Source organism: Polypterus senegalus, chromosome 6, assembly GCF_016835505.1.
Source record: "Polypterus senegalus isolate Bchr_013 chromosome 6, ASM1683550v1, whole genome shotgun sequence".
Lineage (NCBI taxonomy): Eukaryota > Metazoa > Chordata > Cladistia > Polypteriformes > Polypteridae > Polypterus > Polypterus senegalus.
The window spans coordinates 18,833,834-18,852,012 of record NC_053159.1 but is presented as its reverse complement, the minus strand read 5'-3'; the positions used below and the strand labels follow the sequence as shown (position 1 = coordinate 18,852,012).

General features: G+C 38.0%; 1 protein-coding gene across 4 annotated transcripts in view; it reads left to right on the top strand.

Annotated features, from left to right (window-relative positions):
* The first annotated feature begins 2,897 nt into the window (after nt 1-2,897).
* LOC120530827 (zinc finger and BTB domain-containing protein 17-like) overlaps nt 2,898-18,179 on the top strand; it is a 33,103-nt gene continuing 17,821 nt past the window's right edge. Inside the window, exons 1-4 of one of the 4 annotated variants that reach the window (XM_039755473.1) lie at nt 2,898-3,063; nt 11,666-11,888; nt 15,622-15,789; nt 17,285-17,674. In XM_039755473.1, the coding sequence (XP_039611407.1) occupies nt 11,684-11,888; nt 15,622-15,789; nt 17,285-17,674 (763 nt within the window). In that variant the 5' untranslated portion in view covers nt 2,898-3,063; nt 11,666-11,683. Of the gene's footprint in view, nt 3,064-3,283; nt 3,386-11,662; nt 11,889-15,621; nt 15,790-17,284; nt 17,675-18,179 lie in introns of those variants that run through there. The other 3 variants (XM_039755472.1, XM_039755475.1, XM_039755474.1) reach the window with 3 other exon arrangements.

Sequence of the window (18,179 nt, the reverse complement as noted above, 5' to 3'; positions counted from 1 at the left end):
AAAAATAATTGCAATGAAAATATGTACCGAAAAAATAAGTAAACACAGCAAATTTAGATCTGTACTAATGGAATCCTAAGAAATTCTTGATGATTCTCCTTGACATTTTCTAGCATTTAACGCTATTTTTCCCTGTTGATCCCTTTAAAAATGCTACAAGGATGTTCTCCTGTATTTCAAACTTGCTTAGGCTCTCGCTGAAGTAAGAAACTGTTCAAACTATACGTTTAGGGTCTAAATGAAACCAACAATGCGAGGGGCCAGTTGGTTGTTGTTCGGAGGAAGACCACAGTGGCATTGACAAATAGCAATGAAACATATTGAGACCCCAATGTTATTATTTAATTATTTCTATTCAAGTACTGGACATACTTATTTCTACCTGATCTGGGGCAGTCAGTTTGCTAGGCACATCATTATAGATAAGCTCATGGTTGCCTGTAATGAGAAGAGGTGGGCTAAGGAGGACAAGCACAAGCGTTTTCTATCACACTTCTTGCAAAGCACAATTCATTTAATATACAGTAATCTGTCAGTCAGTCAGTCATTGTCCAACCCGCTATATCCTAACACTGGGTCACGGGAGTCTGCTGGAGCCAATCCCAGCCAGCACAGGGCGTAAGGCAGGAACAAACCCCGGGCAGGGTGCCAGGCCACCGCAGAACACACCCACCCACACACCAAGCACACACTAGGGACAATTTAGGAACACCAATGCACCTAACCTGCATGTCTTTCGACTGTGGGAGGAAACCCACGCAGACACGGGGAGAACATGCAAACTCCACACAGGGAGGACCTGGGAAGGGAACCCAGGTTTCCTAAGTGCGAGGCAGCAGTAATCTGAATTTTAATAATTAATGATAAAAATTAACAAAATAATAATAATAATAATAATAATAACTAGATAGATGGCTCCACCGCCCTGCTCACTTCGCTTGCCAACCCCAGGTGGCAGGCAGTGAGCGCCCACTATCTTACGGCTTAGCTATTGTATTTAAAGTGATGGTACCTAGAAGAGTTATGCAGGGCGAGGGAGGAAGACGGTTTGGTCCTTAGTTATTATAGGTAGAAAATCAGTTACTTGAGTTTTTCACTACAACTGTTTATTTTAAATACCAATGAATAATAAGACATAGTAAAAACTAAAAAAGTAAAAGAAGTAAGAAAATAAAACATAATAAAAAGTAAGAAACACCTAGTCAAAAACAATATTAGGAATTACTTTATCCTATAACTTACATTCTATAAACGTTTATTTTTTGCATTTCTATTAGCATTTTGTTCAGGATATTTTTCTCTTTTTTGTTTATTGGATGATTCTTTTTGTTCCTGATTTTTATTATATGCAACTCTTTTTGTTCATTTTCTTTTTTTCGACGTTCACTATCAGCTCTTGCCGCTTTTTTTCTAAAAGTCAACGTTCTTAAATAGATAATTTCTTTTCTGCCTTACCATTATAACCGGCTGCGTTGAACTGCAAGTTAGCACCGAGTGTCACCGAGTGGGACGGAGAGACGGTGTGCGCAGTAGGAGTAACGATTGGACGAGCTGTATGGAGGGGCGTGGTCAAGGCTAAATAACGAGGACTCGACAGAAAACTTTTTAATATAATAGAGAGATCATTCATATTACATAAATTTCGTATTTCGTCAATTTTCTCTCCTACTTCTGCTTTAAGCATAGACATTCTTTGGTGGTCTGGCAATTGTGCCAGTTGTTTGTATTCCGCAGCCTTAGTTTTTTTTTTCTTTTTCTAATCATGATAGAATTCTTCATTGGCTACTAGCCAACTTGGACAGATTTTTCTCGTGTATAGCCGCGTGCTGCCATTAAAGTCAGGCGACACAACACACCATTTTTTCGCCATTTCACCCACCCTTGTGCAAATTCATTGAAACAAACTGCGATTTTTTAGTCTTTCATTTAAAGCTGCCATTTTGCATTTATTTGTTTTGTTGTACATGAAGACAGGAATGGATATTTTATCACTGCTTGTCAATCAGATGATGCAATAATTGGTCGTGAACAGTCGTTACGTTACAGGATTGCATGAAACTTAATTTGGTTAGTGAGGTTACTGTTTATTAGATGCGATTAAGTCGTTGTGCGAGATGAACGTGACCCCACACAAGATCCTATGTGTCTTGCACTCTTTGTATTATTTGGCAGGTACTATATAATATGCCTATGATCAGTTTTTTGTTGACTGGCCGACCAAGCACAAGCGTTACCTGGTGGGTAACCACTAAAATATCAGATTGTGATCAGACATATATATAAGATTATATATATATAATCTTAGCCATTAGCTAATCAAACAAGCTTGATTGACAAAATGGTATCCTCTCATATGTTAAATATCTTACGTTCTTACGTACTAATTTGGTTTCTCGGAACAATATTAGTGGTGACTGGCGCTCGTCATTTATTACAATTTTTATTTTATTAACATGTCAAATAGTTTTACTGTATGTTATATTTTTATCAGTCTGAGTTGCAGAGTGAAAATCTTATTATATGCTGGTATTTGCCAATATTGTCATAATTCTTGTTACATTAATAAAAAAATCAGTGATTGATACTCTTCGTGTTTAAATGCATCAGAAATGCAAACGCGCGTGCACTTTGCCGAGAAGACGCCGTTTGTAACTGAGCATGCGTTAAATTAAAAAGTCTAGATTTGCTCAGGCTAATACAGATCAGGCATTTATCACGTAGGCTACGCGTATGCCAAATCAAAAGCGACACCAAATTACTCGGGGAATCTCACATACAGCAACACAGTGTTTTACCTGAAAGTTTCACTCTGTGGGCGGAAACAAGTTTCCGTAAATCTTATTGGTTAGTTAAATCGACGACCGAGTTGATTGACGTAAATGTGTGTCCAATAGCAAGGTTGTGGTCGAAAAAACACAAACACAAGAAACTTGGGCGCCTCATTCGTACGAAAACGACTCGCGAGTTATGTGATGTTGGGACAGAAAGAGATGATCAGGACTCCTGCTTAATGTGCTTTTTTTGCCCGTCTGGAGTGCTTACTAGTTCGAGGCCTGCTGGAAGGTATGTGCGGTATTTGTGTTTTGTTTCGTGCCAAGCATGGGCACGTGCAGGGGAAAGGTGGGGAGTTTCTCAGATGTTCTGCTCGCCGCCATCACGTGCAGGGAGGTCCAGGGTTTATTCCTGTGTGGGATTGAGTCCAATACATTGTTTACGGGGGTGCATCTATTGATGCTTGTAGCTAGCAATGTTTGAGCAAGACGCACAATTCAGGGTTAATAGACACCCCCATGTTCGAAGGTCGTCATTAATTTGATCGCCATATTGTGTCTATGGAGAAGGGTGCACCAATCGTGAACAGCAAATATTTGTTTCTAGCGGACAGGTTTGCATCTAGGCCATTTTTGTTTTGATTATTAAATTGCTGGAGCGTGTCGCGTCTTTTTGCATGAAAAATGGCCGAAATCGCATACTCTGCAACAGTAACAGATCCATGTTTAATGAGGCACGTGCGGTCAGTTAAATGAGATTCCTCACCAAGGGAACTTCGGTGTGATTGCTTTTAATCAGTCTGAATGTGTTATAAAAATAAGAAAGGTAAGGGTAACCCCATTGTGAGGTGCATTCCATTGTAAAGTTTACTTTGCGCCATTTATATTGAGCACGATGAGCTGACATTAAAATCTGGATATACCAAATGAACAGGCGAGTAAAGAGTAAATTGTGATGTTATTTTTTGAGAATGTGCCGGTTCGAAAAATGAATGATACTGCAGTTGAGGTTTACGTTTAAATTGTACAAATTAAAGGCGTTTTAAGGTAACGTTCGTTAAAAATGACCCTCATAGGGAAAATTTAACAGTGGGGGAAAAGGATTTCAGACATAACCAAACACGTACTGAGTAGCACTGCGGGCTCATAGATCCCTGCGATTAGGTTCAGTTTATTATTACTATTATTACTTGGCTGAGACCTTATCCAGGGCGACTTGCAACATCTGAGATGTATTTGATTACAGTACTTTGTTTTTTCCAATTGGGTAACAAACAGGAGAAGGGAGTTGCTTATGGCCACGTGGTGTCAGTGGCGGGATTTGAACCCACAACTTAAGGATCTGAAGCGCAAAGCCTTAATCAGTACACACCACACCTCACCCATTGCCTATCACTAAGTCGCAGTCTGCGTGCATTTTCCACAATCCCCCTGCATGGGTTTTCCACCCATATACCAAGTTGGTTAATTTTCCATCTCATGGATTTGTCCGAAGTGAGTGAATATGGGTTTGTGCCTGATTTTTTCCAGCAATGCTTTGGAGACTGGCTCCCGATCCCAGTGACTTTCAGTTTTGATCAGTTGGCATAGAAAAAGGATGATTGGAGCTATTTATCAAGATTGGGCTTCCCTTGCCTTTTAAGTGCTCGTCAAGATTTCATATATGATGGCTTCTTACCATGCAACCTGTTAGTTTCAGAAAGAACCACACGCCCACCTCATCAATTGTAATAATTCCTCATATTGTATAACTTTATCTTTGTGAATCTCTTTGTAAGCTATGTAAAAATTCCTCTTTTTTTTTTTTTTGAGCTGTGAGATATATGGACCCGTACACAGTATAGTATGGTGATTCATTTCTTAGGATGGCAAACACAATGCTTGTTCCTTGTCTGTGTAGGGTATGGTGTTAAGGAATCGGTTCCCTATTGGAAATCTAACTACAATGTCATTCCCTCCTTTTGCTAAAGCGTAATGATCCATCGTGGTTTTTAAACTTGCATGCTGAATCACCTTTGTGTGTTGTGGTTATCCATATTCTTCCTCTTAATCTGCTGCCACAATTATATCTTCCCTTTCATTAATTTCTGGTGCCTTGTGCATTGCAGCGGATCTGAGATTGTTTTATTTTTTTCTTGCACTATTTCTAAAATGTTGTCTCTGTCAAGAGTTCAGAGTTTCACTTTAAAATTTTGTTTGCATTCTGTCCTTGATGAAGCTGTTTTAATTGGCGTTGTAAATCCTAGTGTGTTTCTCCGTAGGATTTTACCATCAATGGAATATTCCACTCGGTTTTTTTATTTTTATTTTTTATGTGTTGCTTACCCCTGTGTGTTTTGTCGTGATGACTTGTTAATGTCTTTATTGGAGGTTAAAAGAAAAAGGATTATCAATGTCATAGGCATCTATGATGACCAATGCTGGTTTTGGAAGAGTATATTTAACAATATGTAAGCAAAAAAATGCATGTATTTTGCATGTTGTGAGCATATGACTGGATAATTGATGTGGATTATGCAGGACAGTAAATGTGAGATGATCTTTATGGGCTTTTTTTGATATCGTTTACCATTCTATGGTACGGTACTGGTCTCCATAGACGCCCATTCTGTCAAACTTATTATATTTTTTCTCCATGCAAACATGAGAACAGACATTTTTCTATGTCACAACAAATAAATAAAAATATATATATTTTTGCTGTGGTGGGTTGGCACCCTGCCCAGGATTGGTTCCTGCCTTGTGCCCTGTGTTGGCTGGGATTGGCTCCAGCAGCCCCCCGTGACCCTGTATTCGGAATCAGTGGGTTAGAAAATGGATGGATGGATAGATATTTTTGAATGAAATGTTCCTTTAACACATTTTTGACTATTATTTGAGAAAGTAAAGTTATTGCTTTTAGAAAATTGTGATATTTTTTTCATTAGGCACGACACTATTATGGTCTCTTACTTGCATGGAGCAAAATATTTTAGTACTGTTATTTACATTCCACAGTCCTGTATTTATAGTAACAGTCACCAATGCAATTGCTAGAGACTCAAATTGTAACGGTACAATATGAATATTCAAGTCACACACTCAATACCAACCAATAAACAAAAGTGTGATACAAAACGGGGATTAATTCTCTCACTAATATGTAAAGCTATAAAGATGTCAAGCAATAGTCATGATTACAATTGCTACATAATCACTGCTTTTAGAGCATGGCATCACATTGTGGCTCAACATTATTTCATTTATAATGCAGTAATTACCGTTATTCTCCAAATTTTATCATTCTGATATTTATTTTTGGCCATAATGCTCACTTGAAGTACATTGCATATCTCTAATTTGCATTCCAGTCTAGTCAATATTGAATTGTAGACATCTCTTATTTCTGTGCAGTCAGAGCTATTAAAAGGAAGGAATTAAATGTTAATATGACTTTGTCATATGCACAAGCCTCCCATGTTTGAAGAAAAGGCAAAAAATTCTTAAAGTGCAAGCATTCACAGAAGAGAAAAACAGGTAAGGGTCGAAGCAGATACTGAGAGCTGTTATCGCACTTTAATTCAATGTGTTTCAGTCAATCCCATTCATCTAAAAAAAGGCCCGACTAGTTAAATTAAATATCCTTTATCTGCTTGTCACTACATTATTTTTTAACCTTCCTTTCCTTGCTGCAGTTTTTTTAAAAAAAAAAAAGTCAAAACCAGATTTACAGTGTCGCTTCCACAGAGATAGATAGATTGAATGTTATTTATTTGGATTTAGTTACTTCCTACAGCCTAAAGTCACAAGTATAGTGCGTCTTTATGTGAAAACAGCCGTGTCAGATGGGGGGGTGGGGGTAGAGTAGGATCGTGAACGCAACTGAGAGAATGAAACTGAATTAAAAAAAAAAAATAATAACCTTTACAAGTATCATACATTTACACCGGCTGTTACAAACTGGAATCAATTGTATGGGTTTTATTCTAAAATAGTAAGAATATGAGCAGCTCACTTCTCAAAACGGACTCATCGGGGATCGATCCCGTGAAGTTTTGATTTCCAGTCAACAGTTGATACCGTTGCATCACCAAAGCAGTCATAGTAAATGCGTGTCAATGTCGCACCCCAATACGTGTTGGTTTTTCTACAGTTATATTTTTGAATGAAAACACACTTGTTCTGTAATATTTGTATCCTTTGTGAAAGTGTTTCTTTGAAACTTCATATCTACATTTTGTCAATTATTACTAAAACATGAAAAATGTTTCTTTTTTTAACGATGTGTTTTACATAGATCATTGTAGATGCAGAACATACACAAAATGCATGTGTTCCAAATAACGATATAGTATTTATAAAAGGTGTGATTTTTGCTTGACTTCTCACTCTACCTGTGTGTCAGTTGCTTAGAGTTGTATAAACAGACTTGAGCTGAGGAAACTGTGTGGTGGTGGGGGATGTGAAAGCAGACTGCTTGCTGTTTATCAACACATTTAAAGGACAAAAGACGCTGACAGAGAGGTGCGAAGCGTTTTAAGGTGGGACGGATCTACAAGTTTTTTCATAGGCTCTAGTAATTCTAGTGTTAACGACAAATCTGCATGAGAGCCAATGTTAAATGGAAGCATCCATAAAAGAGGAACAGTTTAAGGGCCAAAAGGAGAAAAGCAGAAACCATGGGCCAGCCACAGCCGAGGTCTTAAAAAGAAGAAGAAGGATATTCTTGGAGATTTAAAAGTAGGATAGCTGCATCAAGAGGCCAAGTGACCCTGCAGGAGCAGTGCACAAGTCTCGCCCTCATTTCTGTGCTGTTTTGTCACTGCATGCTTTAGTCCAGCCACTCATCTTGTAGACTCGGCTCTCTTAGAATTCCATAAAGTGCCTATACTGACAATAGTGTGAGCATATCAACAGAATTGTTCAATATTTACAGATTTAATGCTGGTAAAATTGCTGATATGTGTGGAAATCTTGAAGTCTTGTACTAGATGATTACCAGTACAGTAGATTATTATATAGTGCTTTTCATATCTATTATAAAAGGAGATCTTCAGACAAGACTTTTTGCCTAGAGATTTTTTCAAGTCTCGCGCTCCTCTCAACTATTCTCAAACATGCCTACGGTCCTCTCACCTCTCATTCGTGTGAATGCTTTTGTCAGACACAGTTCTTGTGCTCTAAGGTCTTATACATTTTTACATTTTCCTTATTTAAAGTTATTTATGAAAAGTCCTTAGTTTCATCCTTTTAAAGAACCTTTTCTAGACAGTATTTTTAGACATACAATCTTTTCGTTTACTTTGTAGTCCTTTTCTGGACAATAATTTTATACGTTCTAGATGACACATCAACAACTAAGCGAAGAAGAAAGGGCAGTGCGTCAAAAAGAGGCCCAAAAGTGTTGAAGAGAAAAGAATTCAAAAAAGAACAATAATACAGTAATCTAAGTTCAAATTCTGAAAATAAGGAAAGTAATAATCAGCCCAAGTGGACCAAGTGGAATTGAAAACTTAACAGGTCCAAGCCAGGTTGGAAATAAAATACAAAGAGTAGAAGACAAAGTAGAAGGTCGTAAAGAGGTTCAAATACATTGGCGTGATATATATGCAGGGCAGGTTTGAGATATGAAAGTACTAAAATTTGAAAGTCTCAAAAAAAAATGGTAGTAAACATTGCATTAGTGCTAACAAACAGAAATTATTACTCTGTGAAATAACGAAATAGCGAAAAGAGATTGAATATATGGACATGGGTGATATGACAGAAGTATGTAGATATTATTCGGCTTTAAAGTTTAAGTCGGAGACTTGTAGATCGTGTTGCCATCAGGGAAAAGAAGTGTTTCTTCCCAATGAAGAGGCGTATCCGCGGGAATTAAAAGTTTCGATGTTTGGTGTAAGTGAAATCCACAAACACTACAGGCAAAATATCTGAATCCTTTTTAGTAAAACCCCTGTGTGCGTCCAGGTGTTCGTTTGTATGTGTGTCTTTTGGTGAAGTGCGCATGCGTGAGGCTCGGTGCGACACGCACGAATGGCATCGTGGACGCACACACACTGGAAGCTGAGCACACGGTGAATTGCCGTAGTCGTGCATGATAAGCAAATAAAGGACAGCATTGCTGGGTAGAGTGCTGATTGGGTAGTCGCAGCCACACGTACTGCCCGCGCATGTTTACTAACTAACTATCTACTAACAACATGCCACCCGAAAAAAAAGAACACGTCAAGTAGGACAAAAGACACAGACCCTCAAATCGTATATAAGCAACATCTCCTGGAAGAACGGTCAGCTCAACAAGTAAACATCAACAAAAGAAAAGCTGAAAGACAAAGAAAAATATGAGCAAATAGATTGACCCTGTATTCGGATTCAGCGGGTTGGAAAATGGATGGATGGATAGATTGATTGTAAAAAAGAAAATGAGCGTCAGAATATTCCCCCATATTGATTTGGCTCTATCCTCTACTAATTTGCCCTTTACCATAAGAAAAAAAAAAAAAAAAAAAATTTTTCTTTTTTAAAAATTTTTTTTTTAAAATTTTTTGTTTAAATTATTTCAAAAAAATTTTTTTTATTTAAAAACTTCCCAAAAAAAATTTTTAAAAAAAAAATTGGGAAAGGACAAATGGGGGGTCAAAGGGCTCGCCCTTTTATTATAGCTTTCAAGTAGTTTTAAAAATTTTGAAATTTATGTAGGAAACCTAATTTAAGTTTTAATACGTTTAATAACACACGCTAAATTAGTGTGTTCACGGGCACTTTAATCTGGTTATTCACAGAAACCCAGTCTGTAAAATGCCATGTAAACCTTCATTCTGGTTAGAGAAGAAGGGTATTGGTTTCTCAGAAACCAGATTAACACAGGCAGATTTCTCCACGAGTAACCTGATTATTTAGCCATGCAAACGCATAACAGGTTTAAAATTAAGGTTTCCGTAGTCTGCACATATCTATGGCATTCTGTTAGCCTGTTAGTGTCGCACACGCTTTAAACAGCCACAGGTAGAAAAACGTTGAAACATCCACAAAGATCAATTTCCTGGGGCAGATGCTTGGGCAGTCACTAAGTGTTAGGGGAAATACATTAAAAGTAACATGCACTTTTAGTCAGATTCATTTTTAAAGTACCTTAATACAATATTTATTTTATTTAAGTAAAAGTACATGCGTTGTTATTATCCTGGCAAAACTGAATGTATGTAGGGCCCTATGGAATCAAGTTTTATTTTTGAAAAAAAATCCGTTTTATTTTTCTTTGATTTTCGGTTTTCACCATTTTATTTTTCCTTAATTTGGATTTTTTTTTTTTTACTGTAAATAGCAACAGCTACAACAAGACAACCAATATTACAATGGCACCTTACATTCCCTTTAATCAAACAGCACACTAGCAGAACTGAACCTTATTTTGCGTATCCATTTAGCAGTATTTTTACATGCGTATTTTAAAAAAACATGCTTATTTCAGGACTTCCTTGCATCTATATATTTTCATTATAATTACGTTTCTGTGTTGTTACTTTTTATGTTGGTATTTATGAGTTTAGAGAGGCAAGAGCTAAGAAAAGAACCTCAATGTTTATCAGCATCGCGAGCATTTGAAAGAGTTCTGTCATTGATTGCAGGTGAAGTGTCAGGGAGTGACTAGGAATAAGGCAGCGGGGAGACAAACGATGAAAAACGGAATGAGACACTTGTGATGCCATCGGATCAAGAATGTTGTGGGCAGGAAATTGTAGAGGGGCAGAGCTCAGACTAGGAGCAGGAGGAAGGTGAAGGGGCAAGCAGCTGATGGAGCTGCATAGAGTGAAATGACATAAGCCATGTCGCCTGAAACGGCTTATTGGAAGCATAAGCAAACAAAAAACATGGAGGTACTGGACATGCGTATCTCCAGTATCACTGGACTGCCGCAGTGGGTGCCAGGAGCCATGTTGCAATGATTACAAAAATGTAACTGGGCTTGGATTATTGCCCTGAGTAGCACAATATAGCAGCGTAATTTGTTGTTTAGGTTTTGTAGGATATATTAAAATAATAGAAATTAGTTTAAAAAGACTTACTGTACATTGTGCAGTGAAGAGGTATTCAATAAACGTTTACACAGCTATGTGTGTGTGTGTGTGTGTGTGTTGTGGCTTGATTTTTAGATCTATATTAATGCCAGGTCTCTAAAGACCCGAAGTATGCAAAAGTGTTTCCTTAAAGTCCAATATGTACAGAAGGGTTAAAATGTTAAACTTCAATACTGAAGAAAAAATCGGTTTTCATTACCAGAGTAGCAAAAAGCTTAATTTGACTTTTTATTTATTTATTAATTGGTTGGTTGGTTGGTCGTTCATTGTGAGGCTTAACTTGCAAATGTTGGCATTTACATTGTTACAAGAAAGAAAGACATTGCTATGCCATTTGTAAGCAGTGTTGTATAAAACCAACTCTATATCTGACAAGCCATCACCCAGAGCTAAGGTTAGACGTCAAATATTCGTCTGTATATGTTATGCACAATATTGGGAGTGTTTTCAGTTGAAGTATCAGTGTTCTGCTTCCACAAATAATAAGAAAATAGTCAATTCTCTTTTTTTTTTTTTTAGGTGTAATGAGTCAGTACATTTGTACCCATGGGTTTTTTTGTTGTTGGAGGAATGACTTCATCTTTAATCCAATAAAAAAGGGTGATAAAGTGCACTCACAGTATTTAATATTTTGAAAAACTTTCACTCGCAGTATTATCGCATCGTGACAAACGTGTCTCAATAACATCTCTGATGTCCCTAGCAATTCCTGTCCCTTTTAAAAAAAAAAAAAAAAAGTGTGACGTGTTTTAGCTTTTAATGTTGCCAAGTTCAGTTAAGCATTGGATCACTCCGTGCTCTTTATAACAATCTTTCTTTTCTATTTTCCAGCAGGTTTCTATTCTTCCAACAATGAAGTTTCCACTACATAGTGAAAAAGTCCTTCAGCAGTTTAACAAGCAAAGGCAGAATGGGCAGCTGTGCGATTGCACTTTTGTGGTGGATGGCATTGTCTTCAAAGCCCATAAGGCAGTATTGGCAGCATGTAGTCAGTATTTTAGAATGCTGTTTTTGGACCACAAGGAAGTCGTCGACTTAGACATCAGCAGTGCAACAGGTAAGCATGACTTTAACAACAACAACCACCTTTATTTCTATAGCACATTTTATACAAATAATGTAGCTCAGAGTGCTTTACATGATGAAGAAAGAGGGGGGAAAAAAGACAAAGTAAGAATTAAAATAAGACAACACTCATAAACATAGAATAAAATTAAAGTCCGATGGCCAGGGAGGACAAAAAAACTCCAGACGGCTGGAGAAAAAATAAAATCTGCAGGGGTACCGAGGCCATGAGACCGGCCAGCCCCCTCTAGGCATGCTACCTAACATCAATGATCAGTCCTCGTTGCAGTCAGGTTTAGGGTTAGGGTTACTTTAGTTACCATCCATGATACTCTTTCTACATTTTCACAGTTAGTTTGGTTCGGCAACTTAGATTTTCACAAGCTTATTTTTTCTGTGTAGCACTCTTGCCTGAAGAAGAAGCCTGCATTGCCTCAAAAGCTTGCATGTTGTAATCTTTTTAGTTAGCCAATTAAAGGTGTCATTTTCCTTGACCTTTCACTACATCCATAATGGCTAACACGGGACATCACCCTTGTACTGTGTAGCACTCTTCAAATTAATTTAGTTCATTTCATTGTGCAAGTGTTCAAAATGTTTCTTTCTGTGCCCGTTTTATAATTTAGAAAGCCGTATATAGTTGGAGAATGATAAGAATTCTGGCTTGATTTTAACTGCAGATAATAAATTGAGTAGAAGTCCTTGATTAGGAAATACAGAATTGTTTGTGTGTGTGTGTGTGTGTGTGTGTGTCAGCCTCCTCGGAATCAAATAGTACCAAAGACATGGTATGTAAAAAGTGGTTGTTTTATTACCACAATTGCAAGTTTTAAATGAAACTGAATCCAAAACAATTGCTATCGTATATTACAAGTTTTATTCTCTGACTATTAGGGGGAATTGTTTTACCACCATCAAGTGCAGCTCCTTACACACCTAGAACACTGTCAAGCTCTTTTCTCAGTCTCTTTCCAGCTGTCTAACCAATTCCTGGCAGCACTAACACATTTCCAGTCGAGCATTCACCTCAATTCTCCTCCTTATTCCAAGCTCAATGTTCATTTGGCATAAAATGTCTCTTTCGAGGTCAAATGATTTCTGACAATCCAAGTTCATTCCCATAGGCACTTCTACTGGCAACCCTAAGTATCCCTGCTTCACTGAGCCTCAATTCCTAACTGACAAGCTGGCCATCCTTGGTAGTTCTTGTGCTGCCTGCATATCCTTTTATATAACAATAAATAATGATGATGATAAGGTAGCACATTTTATACTTTGAATATAGCTCAAGTGCTTTATACAAAAAAAAAATTACATATGTTATATACAGTATGTAAAATACTAGTAAGATGCTACTGATATAGTGAGAAAAGGAAAAAAAAAATGCCACTTGAATAGTTTATTTTCAAAATGAAAACTCTGAAGGAGTTACAGGCTACTGTGACTACGAGTGGAAAGACTGTGCATAGAGCAGCTGTGCCCGGGTGCTTCAACAGTCGCAGCTTTATGAGATTGTGGTAAAGACGACAAGCGCGTGGGACATCCCAGACAGAGTTAACCGGAAGGCACACCAGAGAAACTGAAGTCCCATGGAAGAAGGTTTTATGGCACAGGTGCGAACTCCAGTCCTGGAGGGCCGCAGTGGCTGCAGGTTTTCATTCTAACCATCTTCTTCATTAGTAACCAGTTTTAGCTGCTAATTAACTTCATTTGCCTTAGTTTTAAATGGTGTGACTCCCTTAGATGATCCATTTTCCTTAATTAGCAGCCAAACAATAATGAGGCACAAGACAAGCCGCCAGATGACCAGCTAACCTGTGCCCATCACTCAATATCTGAAACTAAAGCCTGATCTCTCAGGTCACCAAAACATTTTGATGGTTTGACGGTTTTGGAAATGTCTGCTGTAGCAGAATGAGAGCAACAACAAGCCATGGAATTAAATGACGGGCTTACTTAACAACAAGAATTAGTTTCTCATTAAGAGATTGGTTGGAGTTTGAAATCCCAGTTTAGCTGGTCATCTGCTGGCTCGTTTCACATCTCATTTCTGTTTGGCTGTCATTTAATGAAGAAAAGAATAAATTCAGAGGACTGAATCCATCAAAACAGGGCTATTAAAATGAAGGGAAAAGAAGCTGATTAGCAGTGAAAACTGATTAGGAAAAGGGTCAGAATGAAAACCTGCAGCCACTGCGGCCCTCCGGGCCTGGAGTTCAAAACCCCCGTTTTATGGTCTGATGAGACCAAGATTGAGCCATCAAAGACAAATTCCATATTTTACAAAGAAAAAAAAAAAAACGCCTCATCGCTCGGTGGTGCAACATCATGTAGTGGGGATACATCTCTTCAGCAGGCCCTGGAAGTCCTGTGAGGGTAAAATGCATCAGGTTTTCCATATTTTGCTACATTCAGTGTCCCAGGAAACCTGCACCATGGCAAAGGATTTCTTTTCCAACAAGAAGACCCCAAGCGGAATGGCTTACAAACAATATTTATGTCTTGTAGCAGCCCAGTCAGAGTCCAGATCTCTATAAAGTTTGAGAGTTTGTGGCTGAACTTGAAAAACTTCTGTTCACTCACATATCCCAATGCCGCCTCAGCAGTTTAACAAAGCAGACTGGGGAAGCGTGGCAGCGTCAAGATGTGCAAAGTTGATGGGGAGTCAAACCTGTGCACAGGTTCCAGGCTGCTAACGTGAGGGGCTGAACACGTATGTGATCAGTTTAATATTAAAGAGTCTCTTTCTGCTGATCATTGTCGAGTAAAGCCAAATTAAATCCACTGTGATGTTTTATAACAAGAACCTGAAAACGTCAAGGAATAGAGTGGACTGAAAATGTTTTCACACAGCAGAAACGAGTCTACTGAACAATGGAAGCTAAGAGTGCAAAATGCAGATAAAAGAACAAATTGACTCTTATTTCACCAGTGTGTATACCCTGTACTCGAGAAGGCCTAAAAATGTATACTCGCTGCAAATTGAAATTTTACTTTTATGTCTGATTTAAAACTGTCCGATTTGATTTGCTGTCTGCTGCCGATTTTAAAAGGGGCTACACCACTACTCCGCATGTTGCTTATAGTCCTGCACTTCTAACCGCTTTTCTTTTGGATTCCCATTCTGCATTTACACCCCACTTTGTATTTCTGAGCTTGAAGTTTGTTTACAGACGAATGTTTAAAAAAACTGTCCCTGATGATAACCTCCTTCAACTTTTTTAGCATCTGATATTTTCAACTATTCTTTTTGGCTTGCTGTTATTTTAAGGTATTCACCATAATCATCAAATCAGCAAAATATTTCAGTAGTTTTTTATGTACATCCCTAGTAACCAGAGACCTGGTAATAGCCAAAATAAAATATTTTCTAAAAAGTTTGCTTGTGCATAATTGCCATAACAACACTGTTATTGTAAATATGTGTCATTTCCTACCAAAGTTACTCCCCCCCCCATTTCTAAATCAGCAACATGTGGGAAACAGGATGCAGATGTTTCCTTTGTTCAAGATACACATAGAGTAGCAGGGTTATAAACATGTCAAGAGGCACACTAAAAACAATTGCAGTTATAGTTATAAAAAGTCCATTTTTATGTAGTGGAACTGTGACGTGACTGTTTTCTTTTCTTTGGGATTTGACATGGTTTGTTTAGATTTATTTTCATAGTTGGTTTCTTTAAGTTCTTTATATTTGAATATTTCACACTGTCCTCTTTTTGCAGGCCTCGGCGTTGTTCTAGACTTCATGTATACATCCAAGCTGGACCTGACTGCTGAAAATGTGGCGTGTGTACAGGTTGTTGCTAGTTTTTTGCAAATGGAAGAAATTGTGATGTCCTGCAAAGTGTTCAGACCCTCCTCAGTTAAAGATAATCAAATTAAGCAGCCAGGTATGGCGTTTGTTTTATTGTTTATTACGGGGTTTTGTTAAAGAGTTGTTGTATATTTATGTTATTAAGTGCTGTGTGTTCTGCACCATTGCCAAAGAGTTATTTGCTCACAGGGTTAATCCAGTTTGCACACAATTCAGTCCATGCTGGTTACCATTACAAGTTCACATTCCAGTAAATCCGTTTTTCCCAACCTCGGTCCTGTGGCCCCCCGAGTGCCTGCAGGTTTTTGTTCCAACCAGCTTCTGTTTTTACTTGGACTCCTGAGCTAATTAAGTGATGTGTTATTTCCCAAGTTCTGTGTTTTGGGAGCAATATAGAAATTAGAAAACTAAGTTTAGTTAAAAAAAAAAAAAAAATTACAATTCTTTTAAAAATATTTAAACATATATTTTTTTTCTTTTTCATCAATATTTTCATCTTGATTTTGATTCTACAATTTTAGGTGTTCTAATTGTTTAATTCATTATTTACTAAGTAGTGGGTTTGATGCTAAAGTACTTACAGCCTTTGATTATTCAGTGTACTCTGCCATTCCTCCTTGCAGATCCTCTCCAGTTCTGTCAGGTTGGATGGTAAACGTTGGTGGACAGCCATTTGTAGGTCTCTCCAGAGATGCTCCATTGAGTTTAAGTCAGGGCTGTGGCTGGGCCATTCAAGAACAGTCACAGAGTTGTTGTGAAGCCACCCCTTCGTTATTTTAGCTGTGTGCTTAGGGTCATTGTCTTGTTGGAAGGTAAACCTTCGGCCCAGTCTGAGGTCCTTAGCACTCTGGAGAAGGTTTTTGTCCAGGATATCCCTGTACTTGGCCGCATTCATCTTTCCCTCGATTGCAACCAGTCGTCCTGTCCCTGCAGCTGAAAAACACCCCCACAGCATGATGCTGCCACCGCCATGCTTCACTGTGGGGACTGTATTGGACAAGTGATGAGCAGTGCCTGGTTGTCTCCACACACTGAGGAGAGGCAAGACACATGACAACCCGCATGGAGTTTGCTAAAAGACACCTGCAGGACTCTGAGATGGTGAGAAATAAGATTCTCTGGTCTGATGAGACCAAGATAGAACTTTTTGGCCTTAATTCTAAGCGGTGTGTGTGTAGTATATCTATCTTCCACCCTTTCCTCTCGACGTGTCCTTGTGTAATAGAAGGAAATCGTCCCAGTGTAATTTTTCCATATTGAAATCTTACAACAGTATTACACTTCATTATAATACGTTATATTAGTCACATAGCAGAAGTTTTGGGAAGAGATTTACACATACTCTTAATTTAGGTTTCTTACATTTAAATTGTTTGTTTAAAGGCAAAACATAGGTTTGGTTTATTACTGAGGGGGAATGTAGACTGAATTTCTTCGTTTTTTGAAGTGGTAAAGAAGCATCCCCAAGTTCTTTGAAGTTCAAACTTTCTCGGAGAACAAATAGTGTGTTTTGGAGAAGTAATTATTGTCCAATAGCCACTGTGTTCACAGTAGTTTTTTTGTATATGTAGTTAATTCACAGGTGAAAGAAGTACAGCGAAGCAGTCCTGTGCCTCGGAATATTCCAGCTGCCCCTTTACCCACAACAAATAAAAAAAGTGAGACAACAAAGCCAGCCGAAGTGATGACTCCAACGTTTGTTGCACAGCCACCACCTGGACTCCTGGTTAAACAGGAATCATGGGACCACCCGGATGGAGAGATGGAAGTAGAACTGCTTGGTAGTGATGATGATAATACAGAAGAGGAAGAAGTGGGAGAAGGAGAGCAAGAGGATGAGGATGACGACGACGATGACGATGATGATGATGACGATGACGACGACACCGACGAGGAGGAAGATGTTGATGACGCAGATGATACATTTATAGATGATGAAAATGATGATGATTATGTTCCAGGTGAAAACTTTGTCTATACAAATATACCTATTGTGTCTCAAATCCTTCACATTCACTAGGCATGTCGTATTTTAATAAGGACATTTGATCAAATTCAAATGTATTATTGAAGGCAAAAACTACAATTCAAATGTAAAACAACAGTAATTTTGGTATTGTGCCACTCCAGACATATGCTATACAGTGTATTGTATTTTTCAGATTAGTTTTTACACATCACTTTCAGTACGTGCCATAGTAGCTTGTATCCTCATTAGTAGTCTTCTGCGACTTGAACATGCATTTTGGGGCAGATTTTTCATCTTGATCTGCAGTAAAACGAAGGACAGGTTTTTAAATACATTTTAGACATCCTAAAAGTAGTGTGTTTTGGTTCACTCTTGAACCTTACTGCTTGGTACCCATCACAACATTAAAAAGCAGGTTTACTTTTTCATTAAACAATTGGAAAATAGCAGATTTCTCATAGCTGAGACAAAAATTGAATAATGATTGTGTTTGTTTT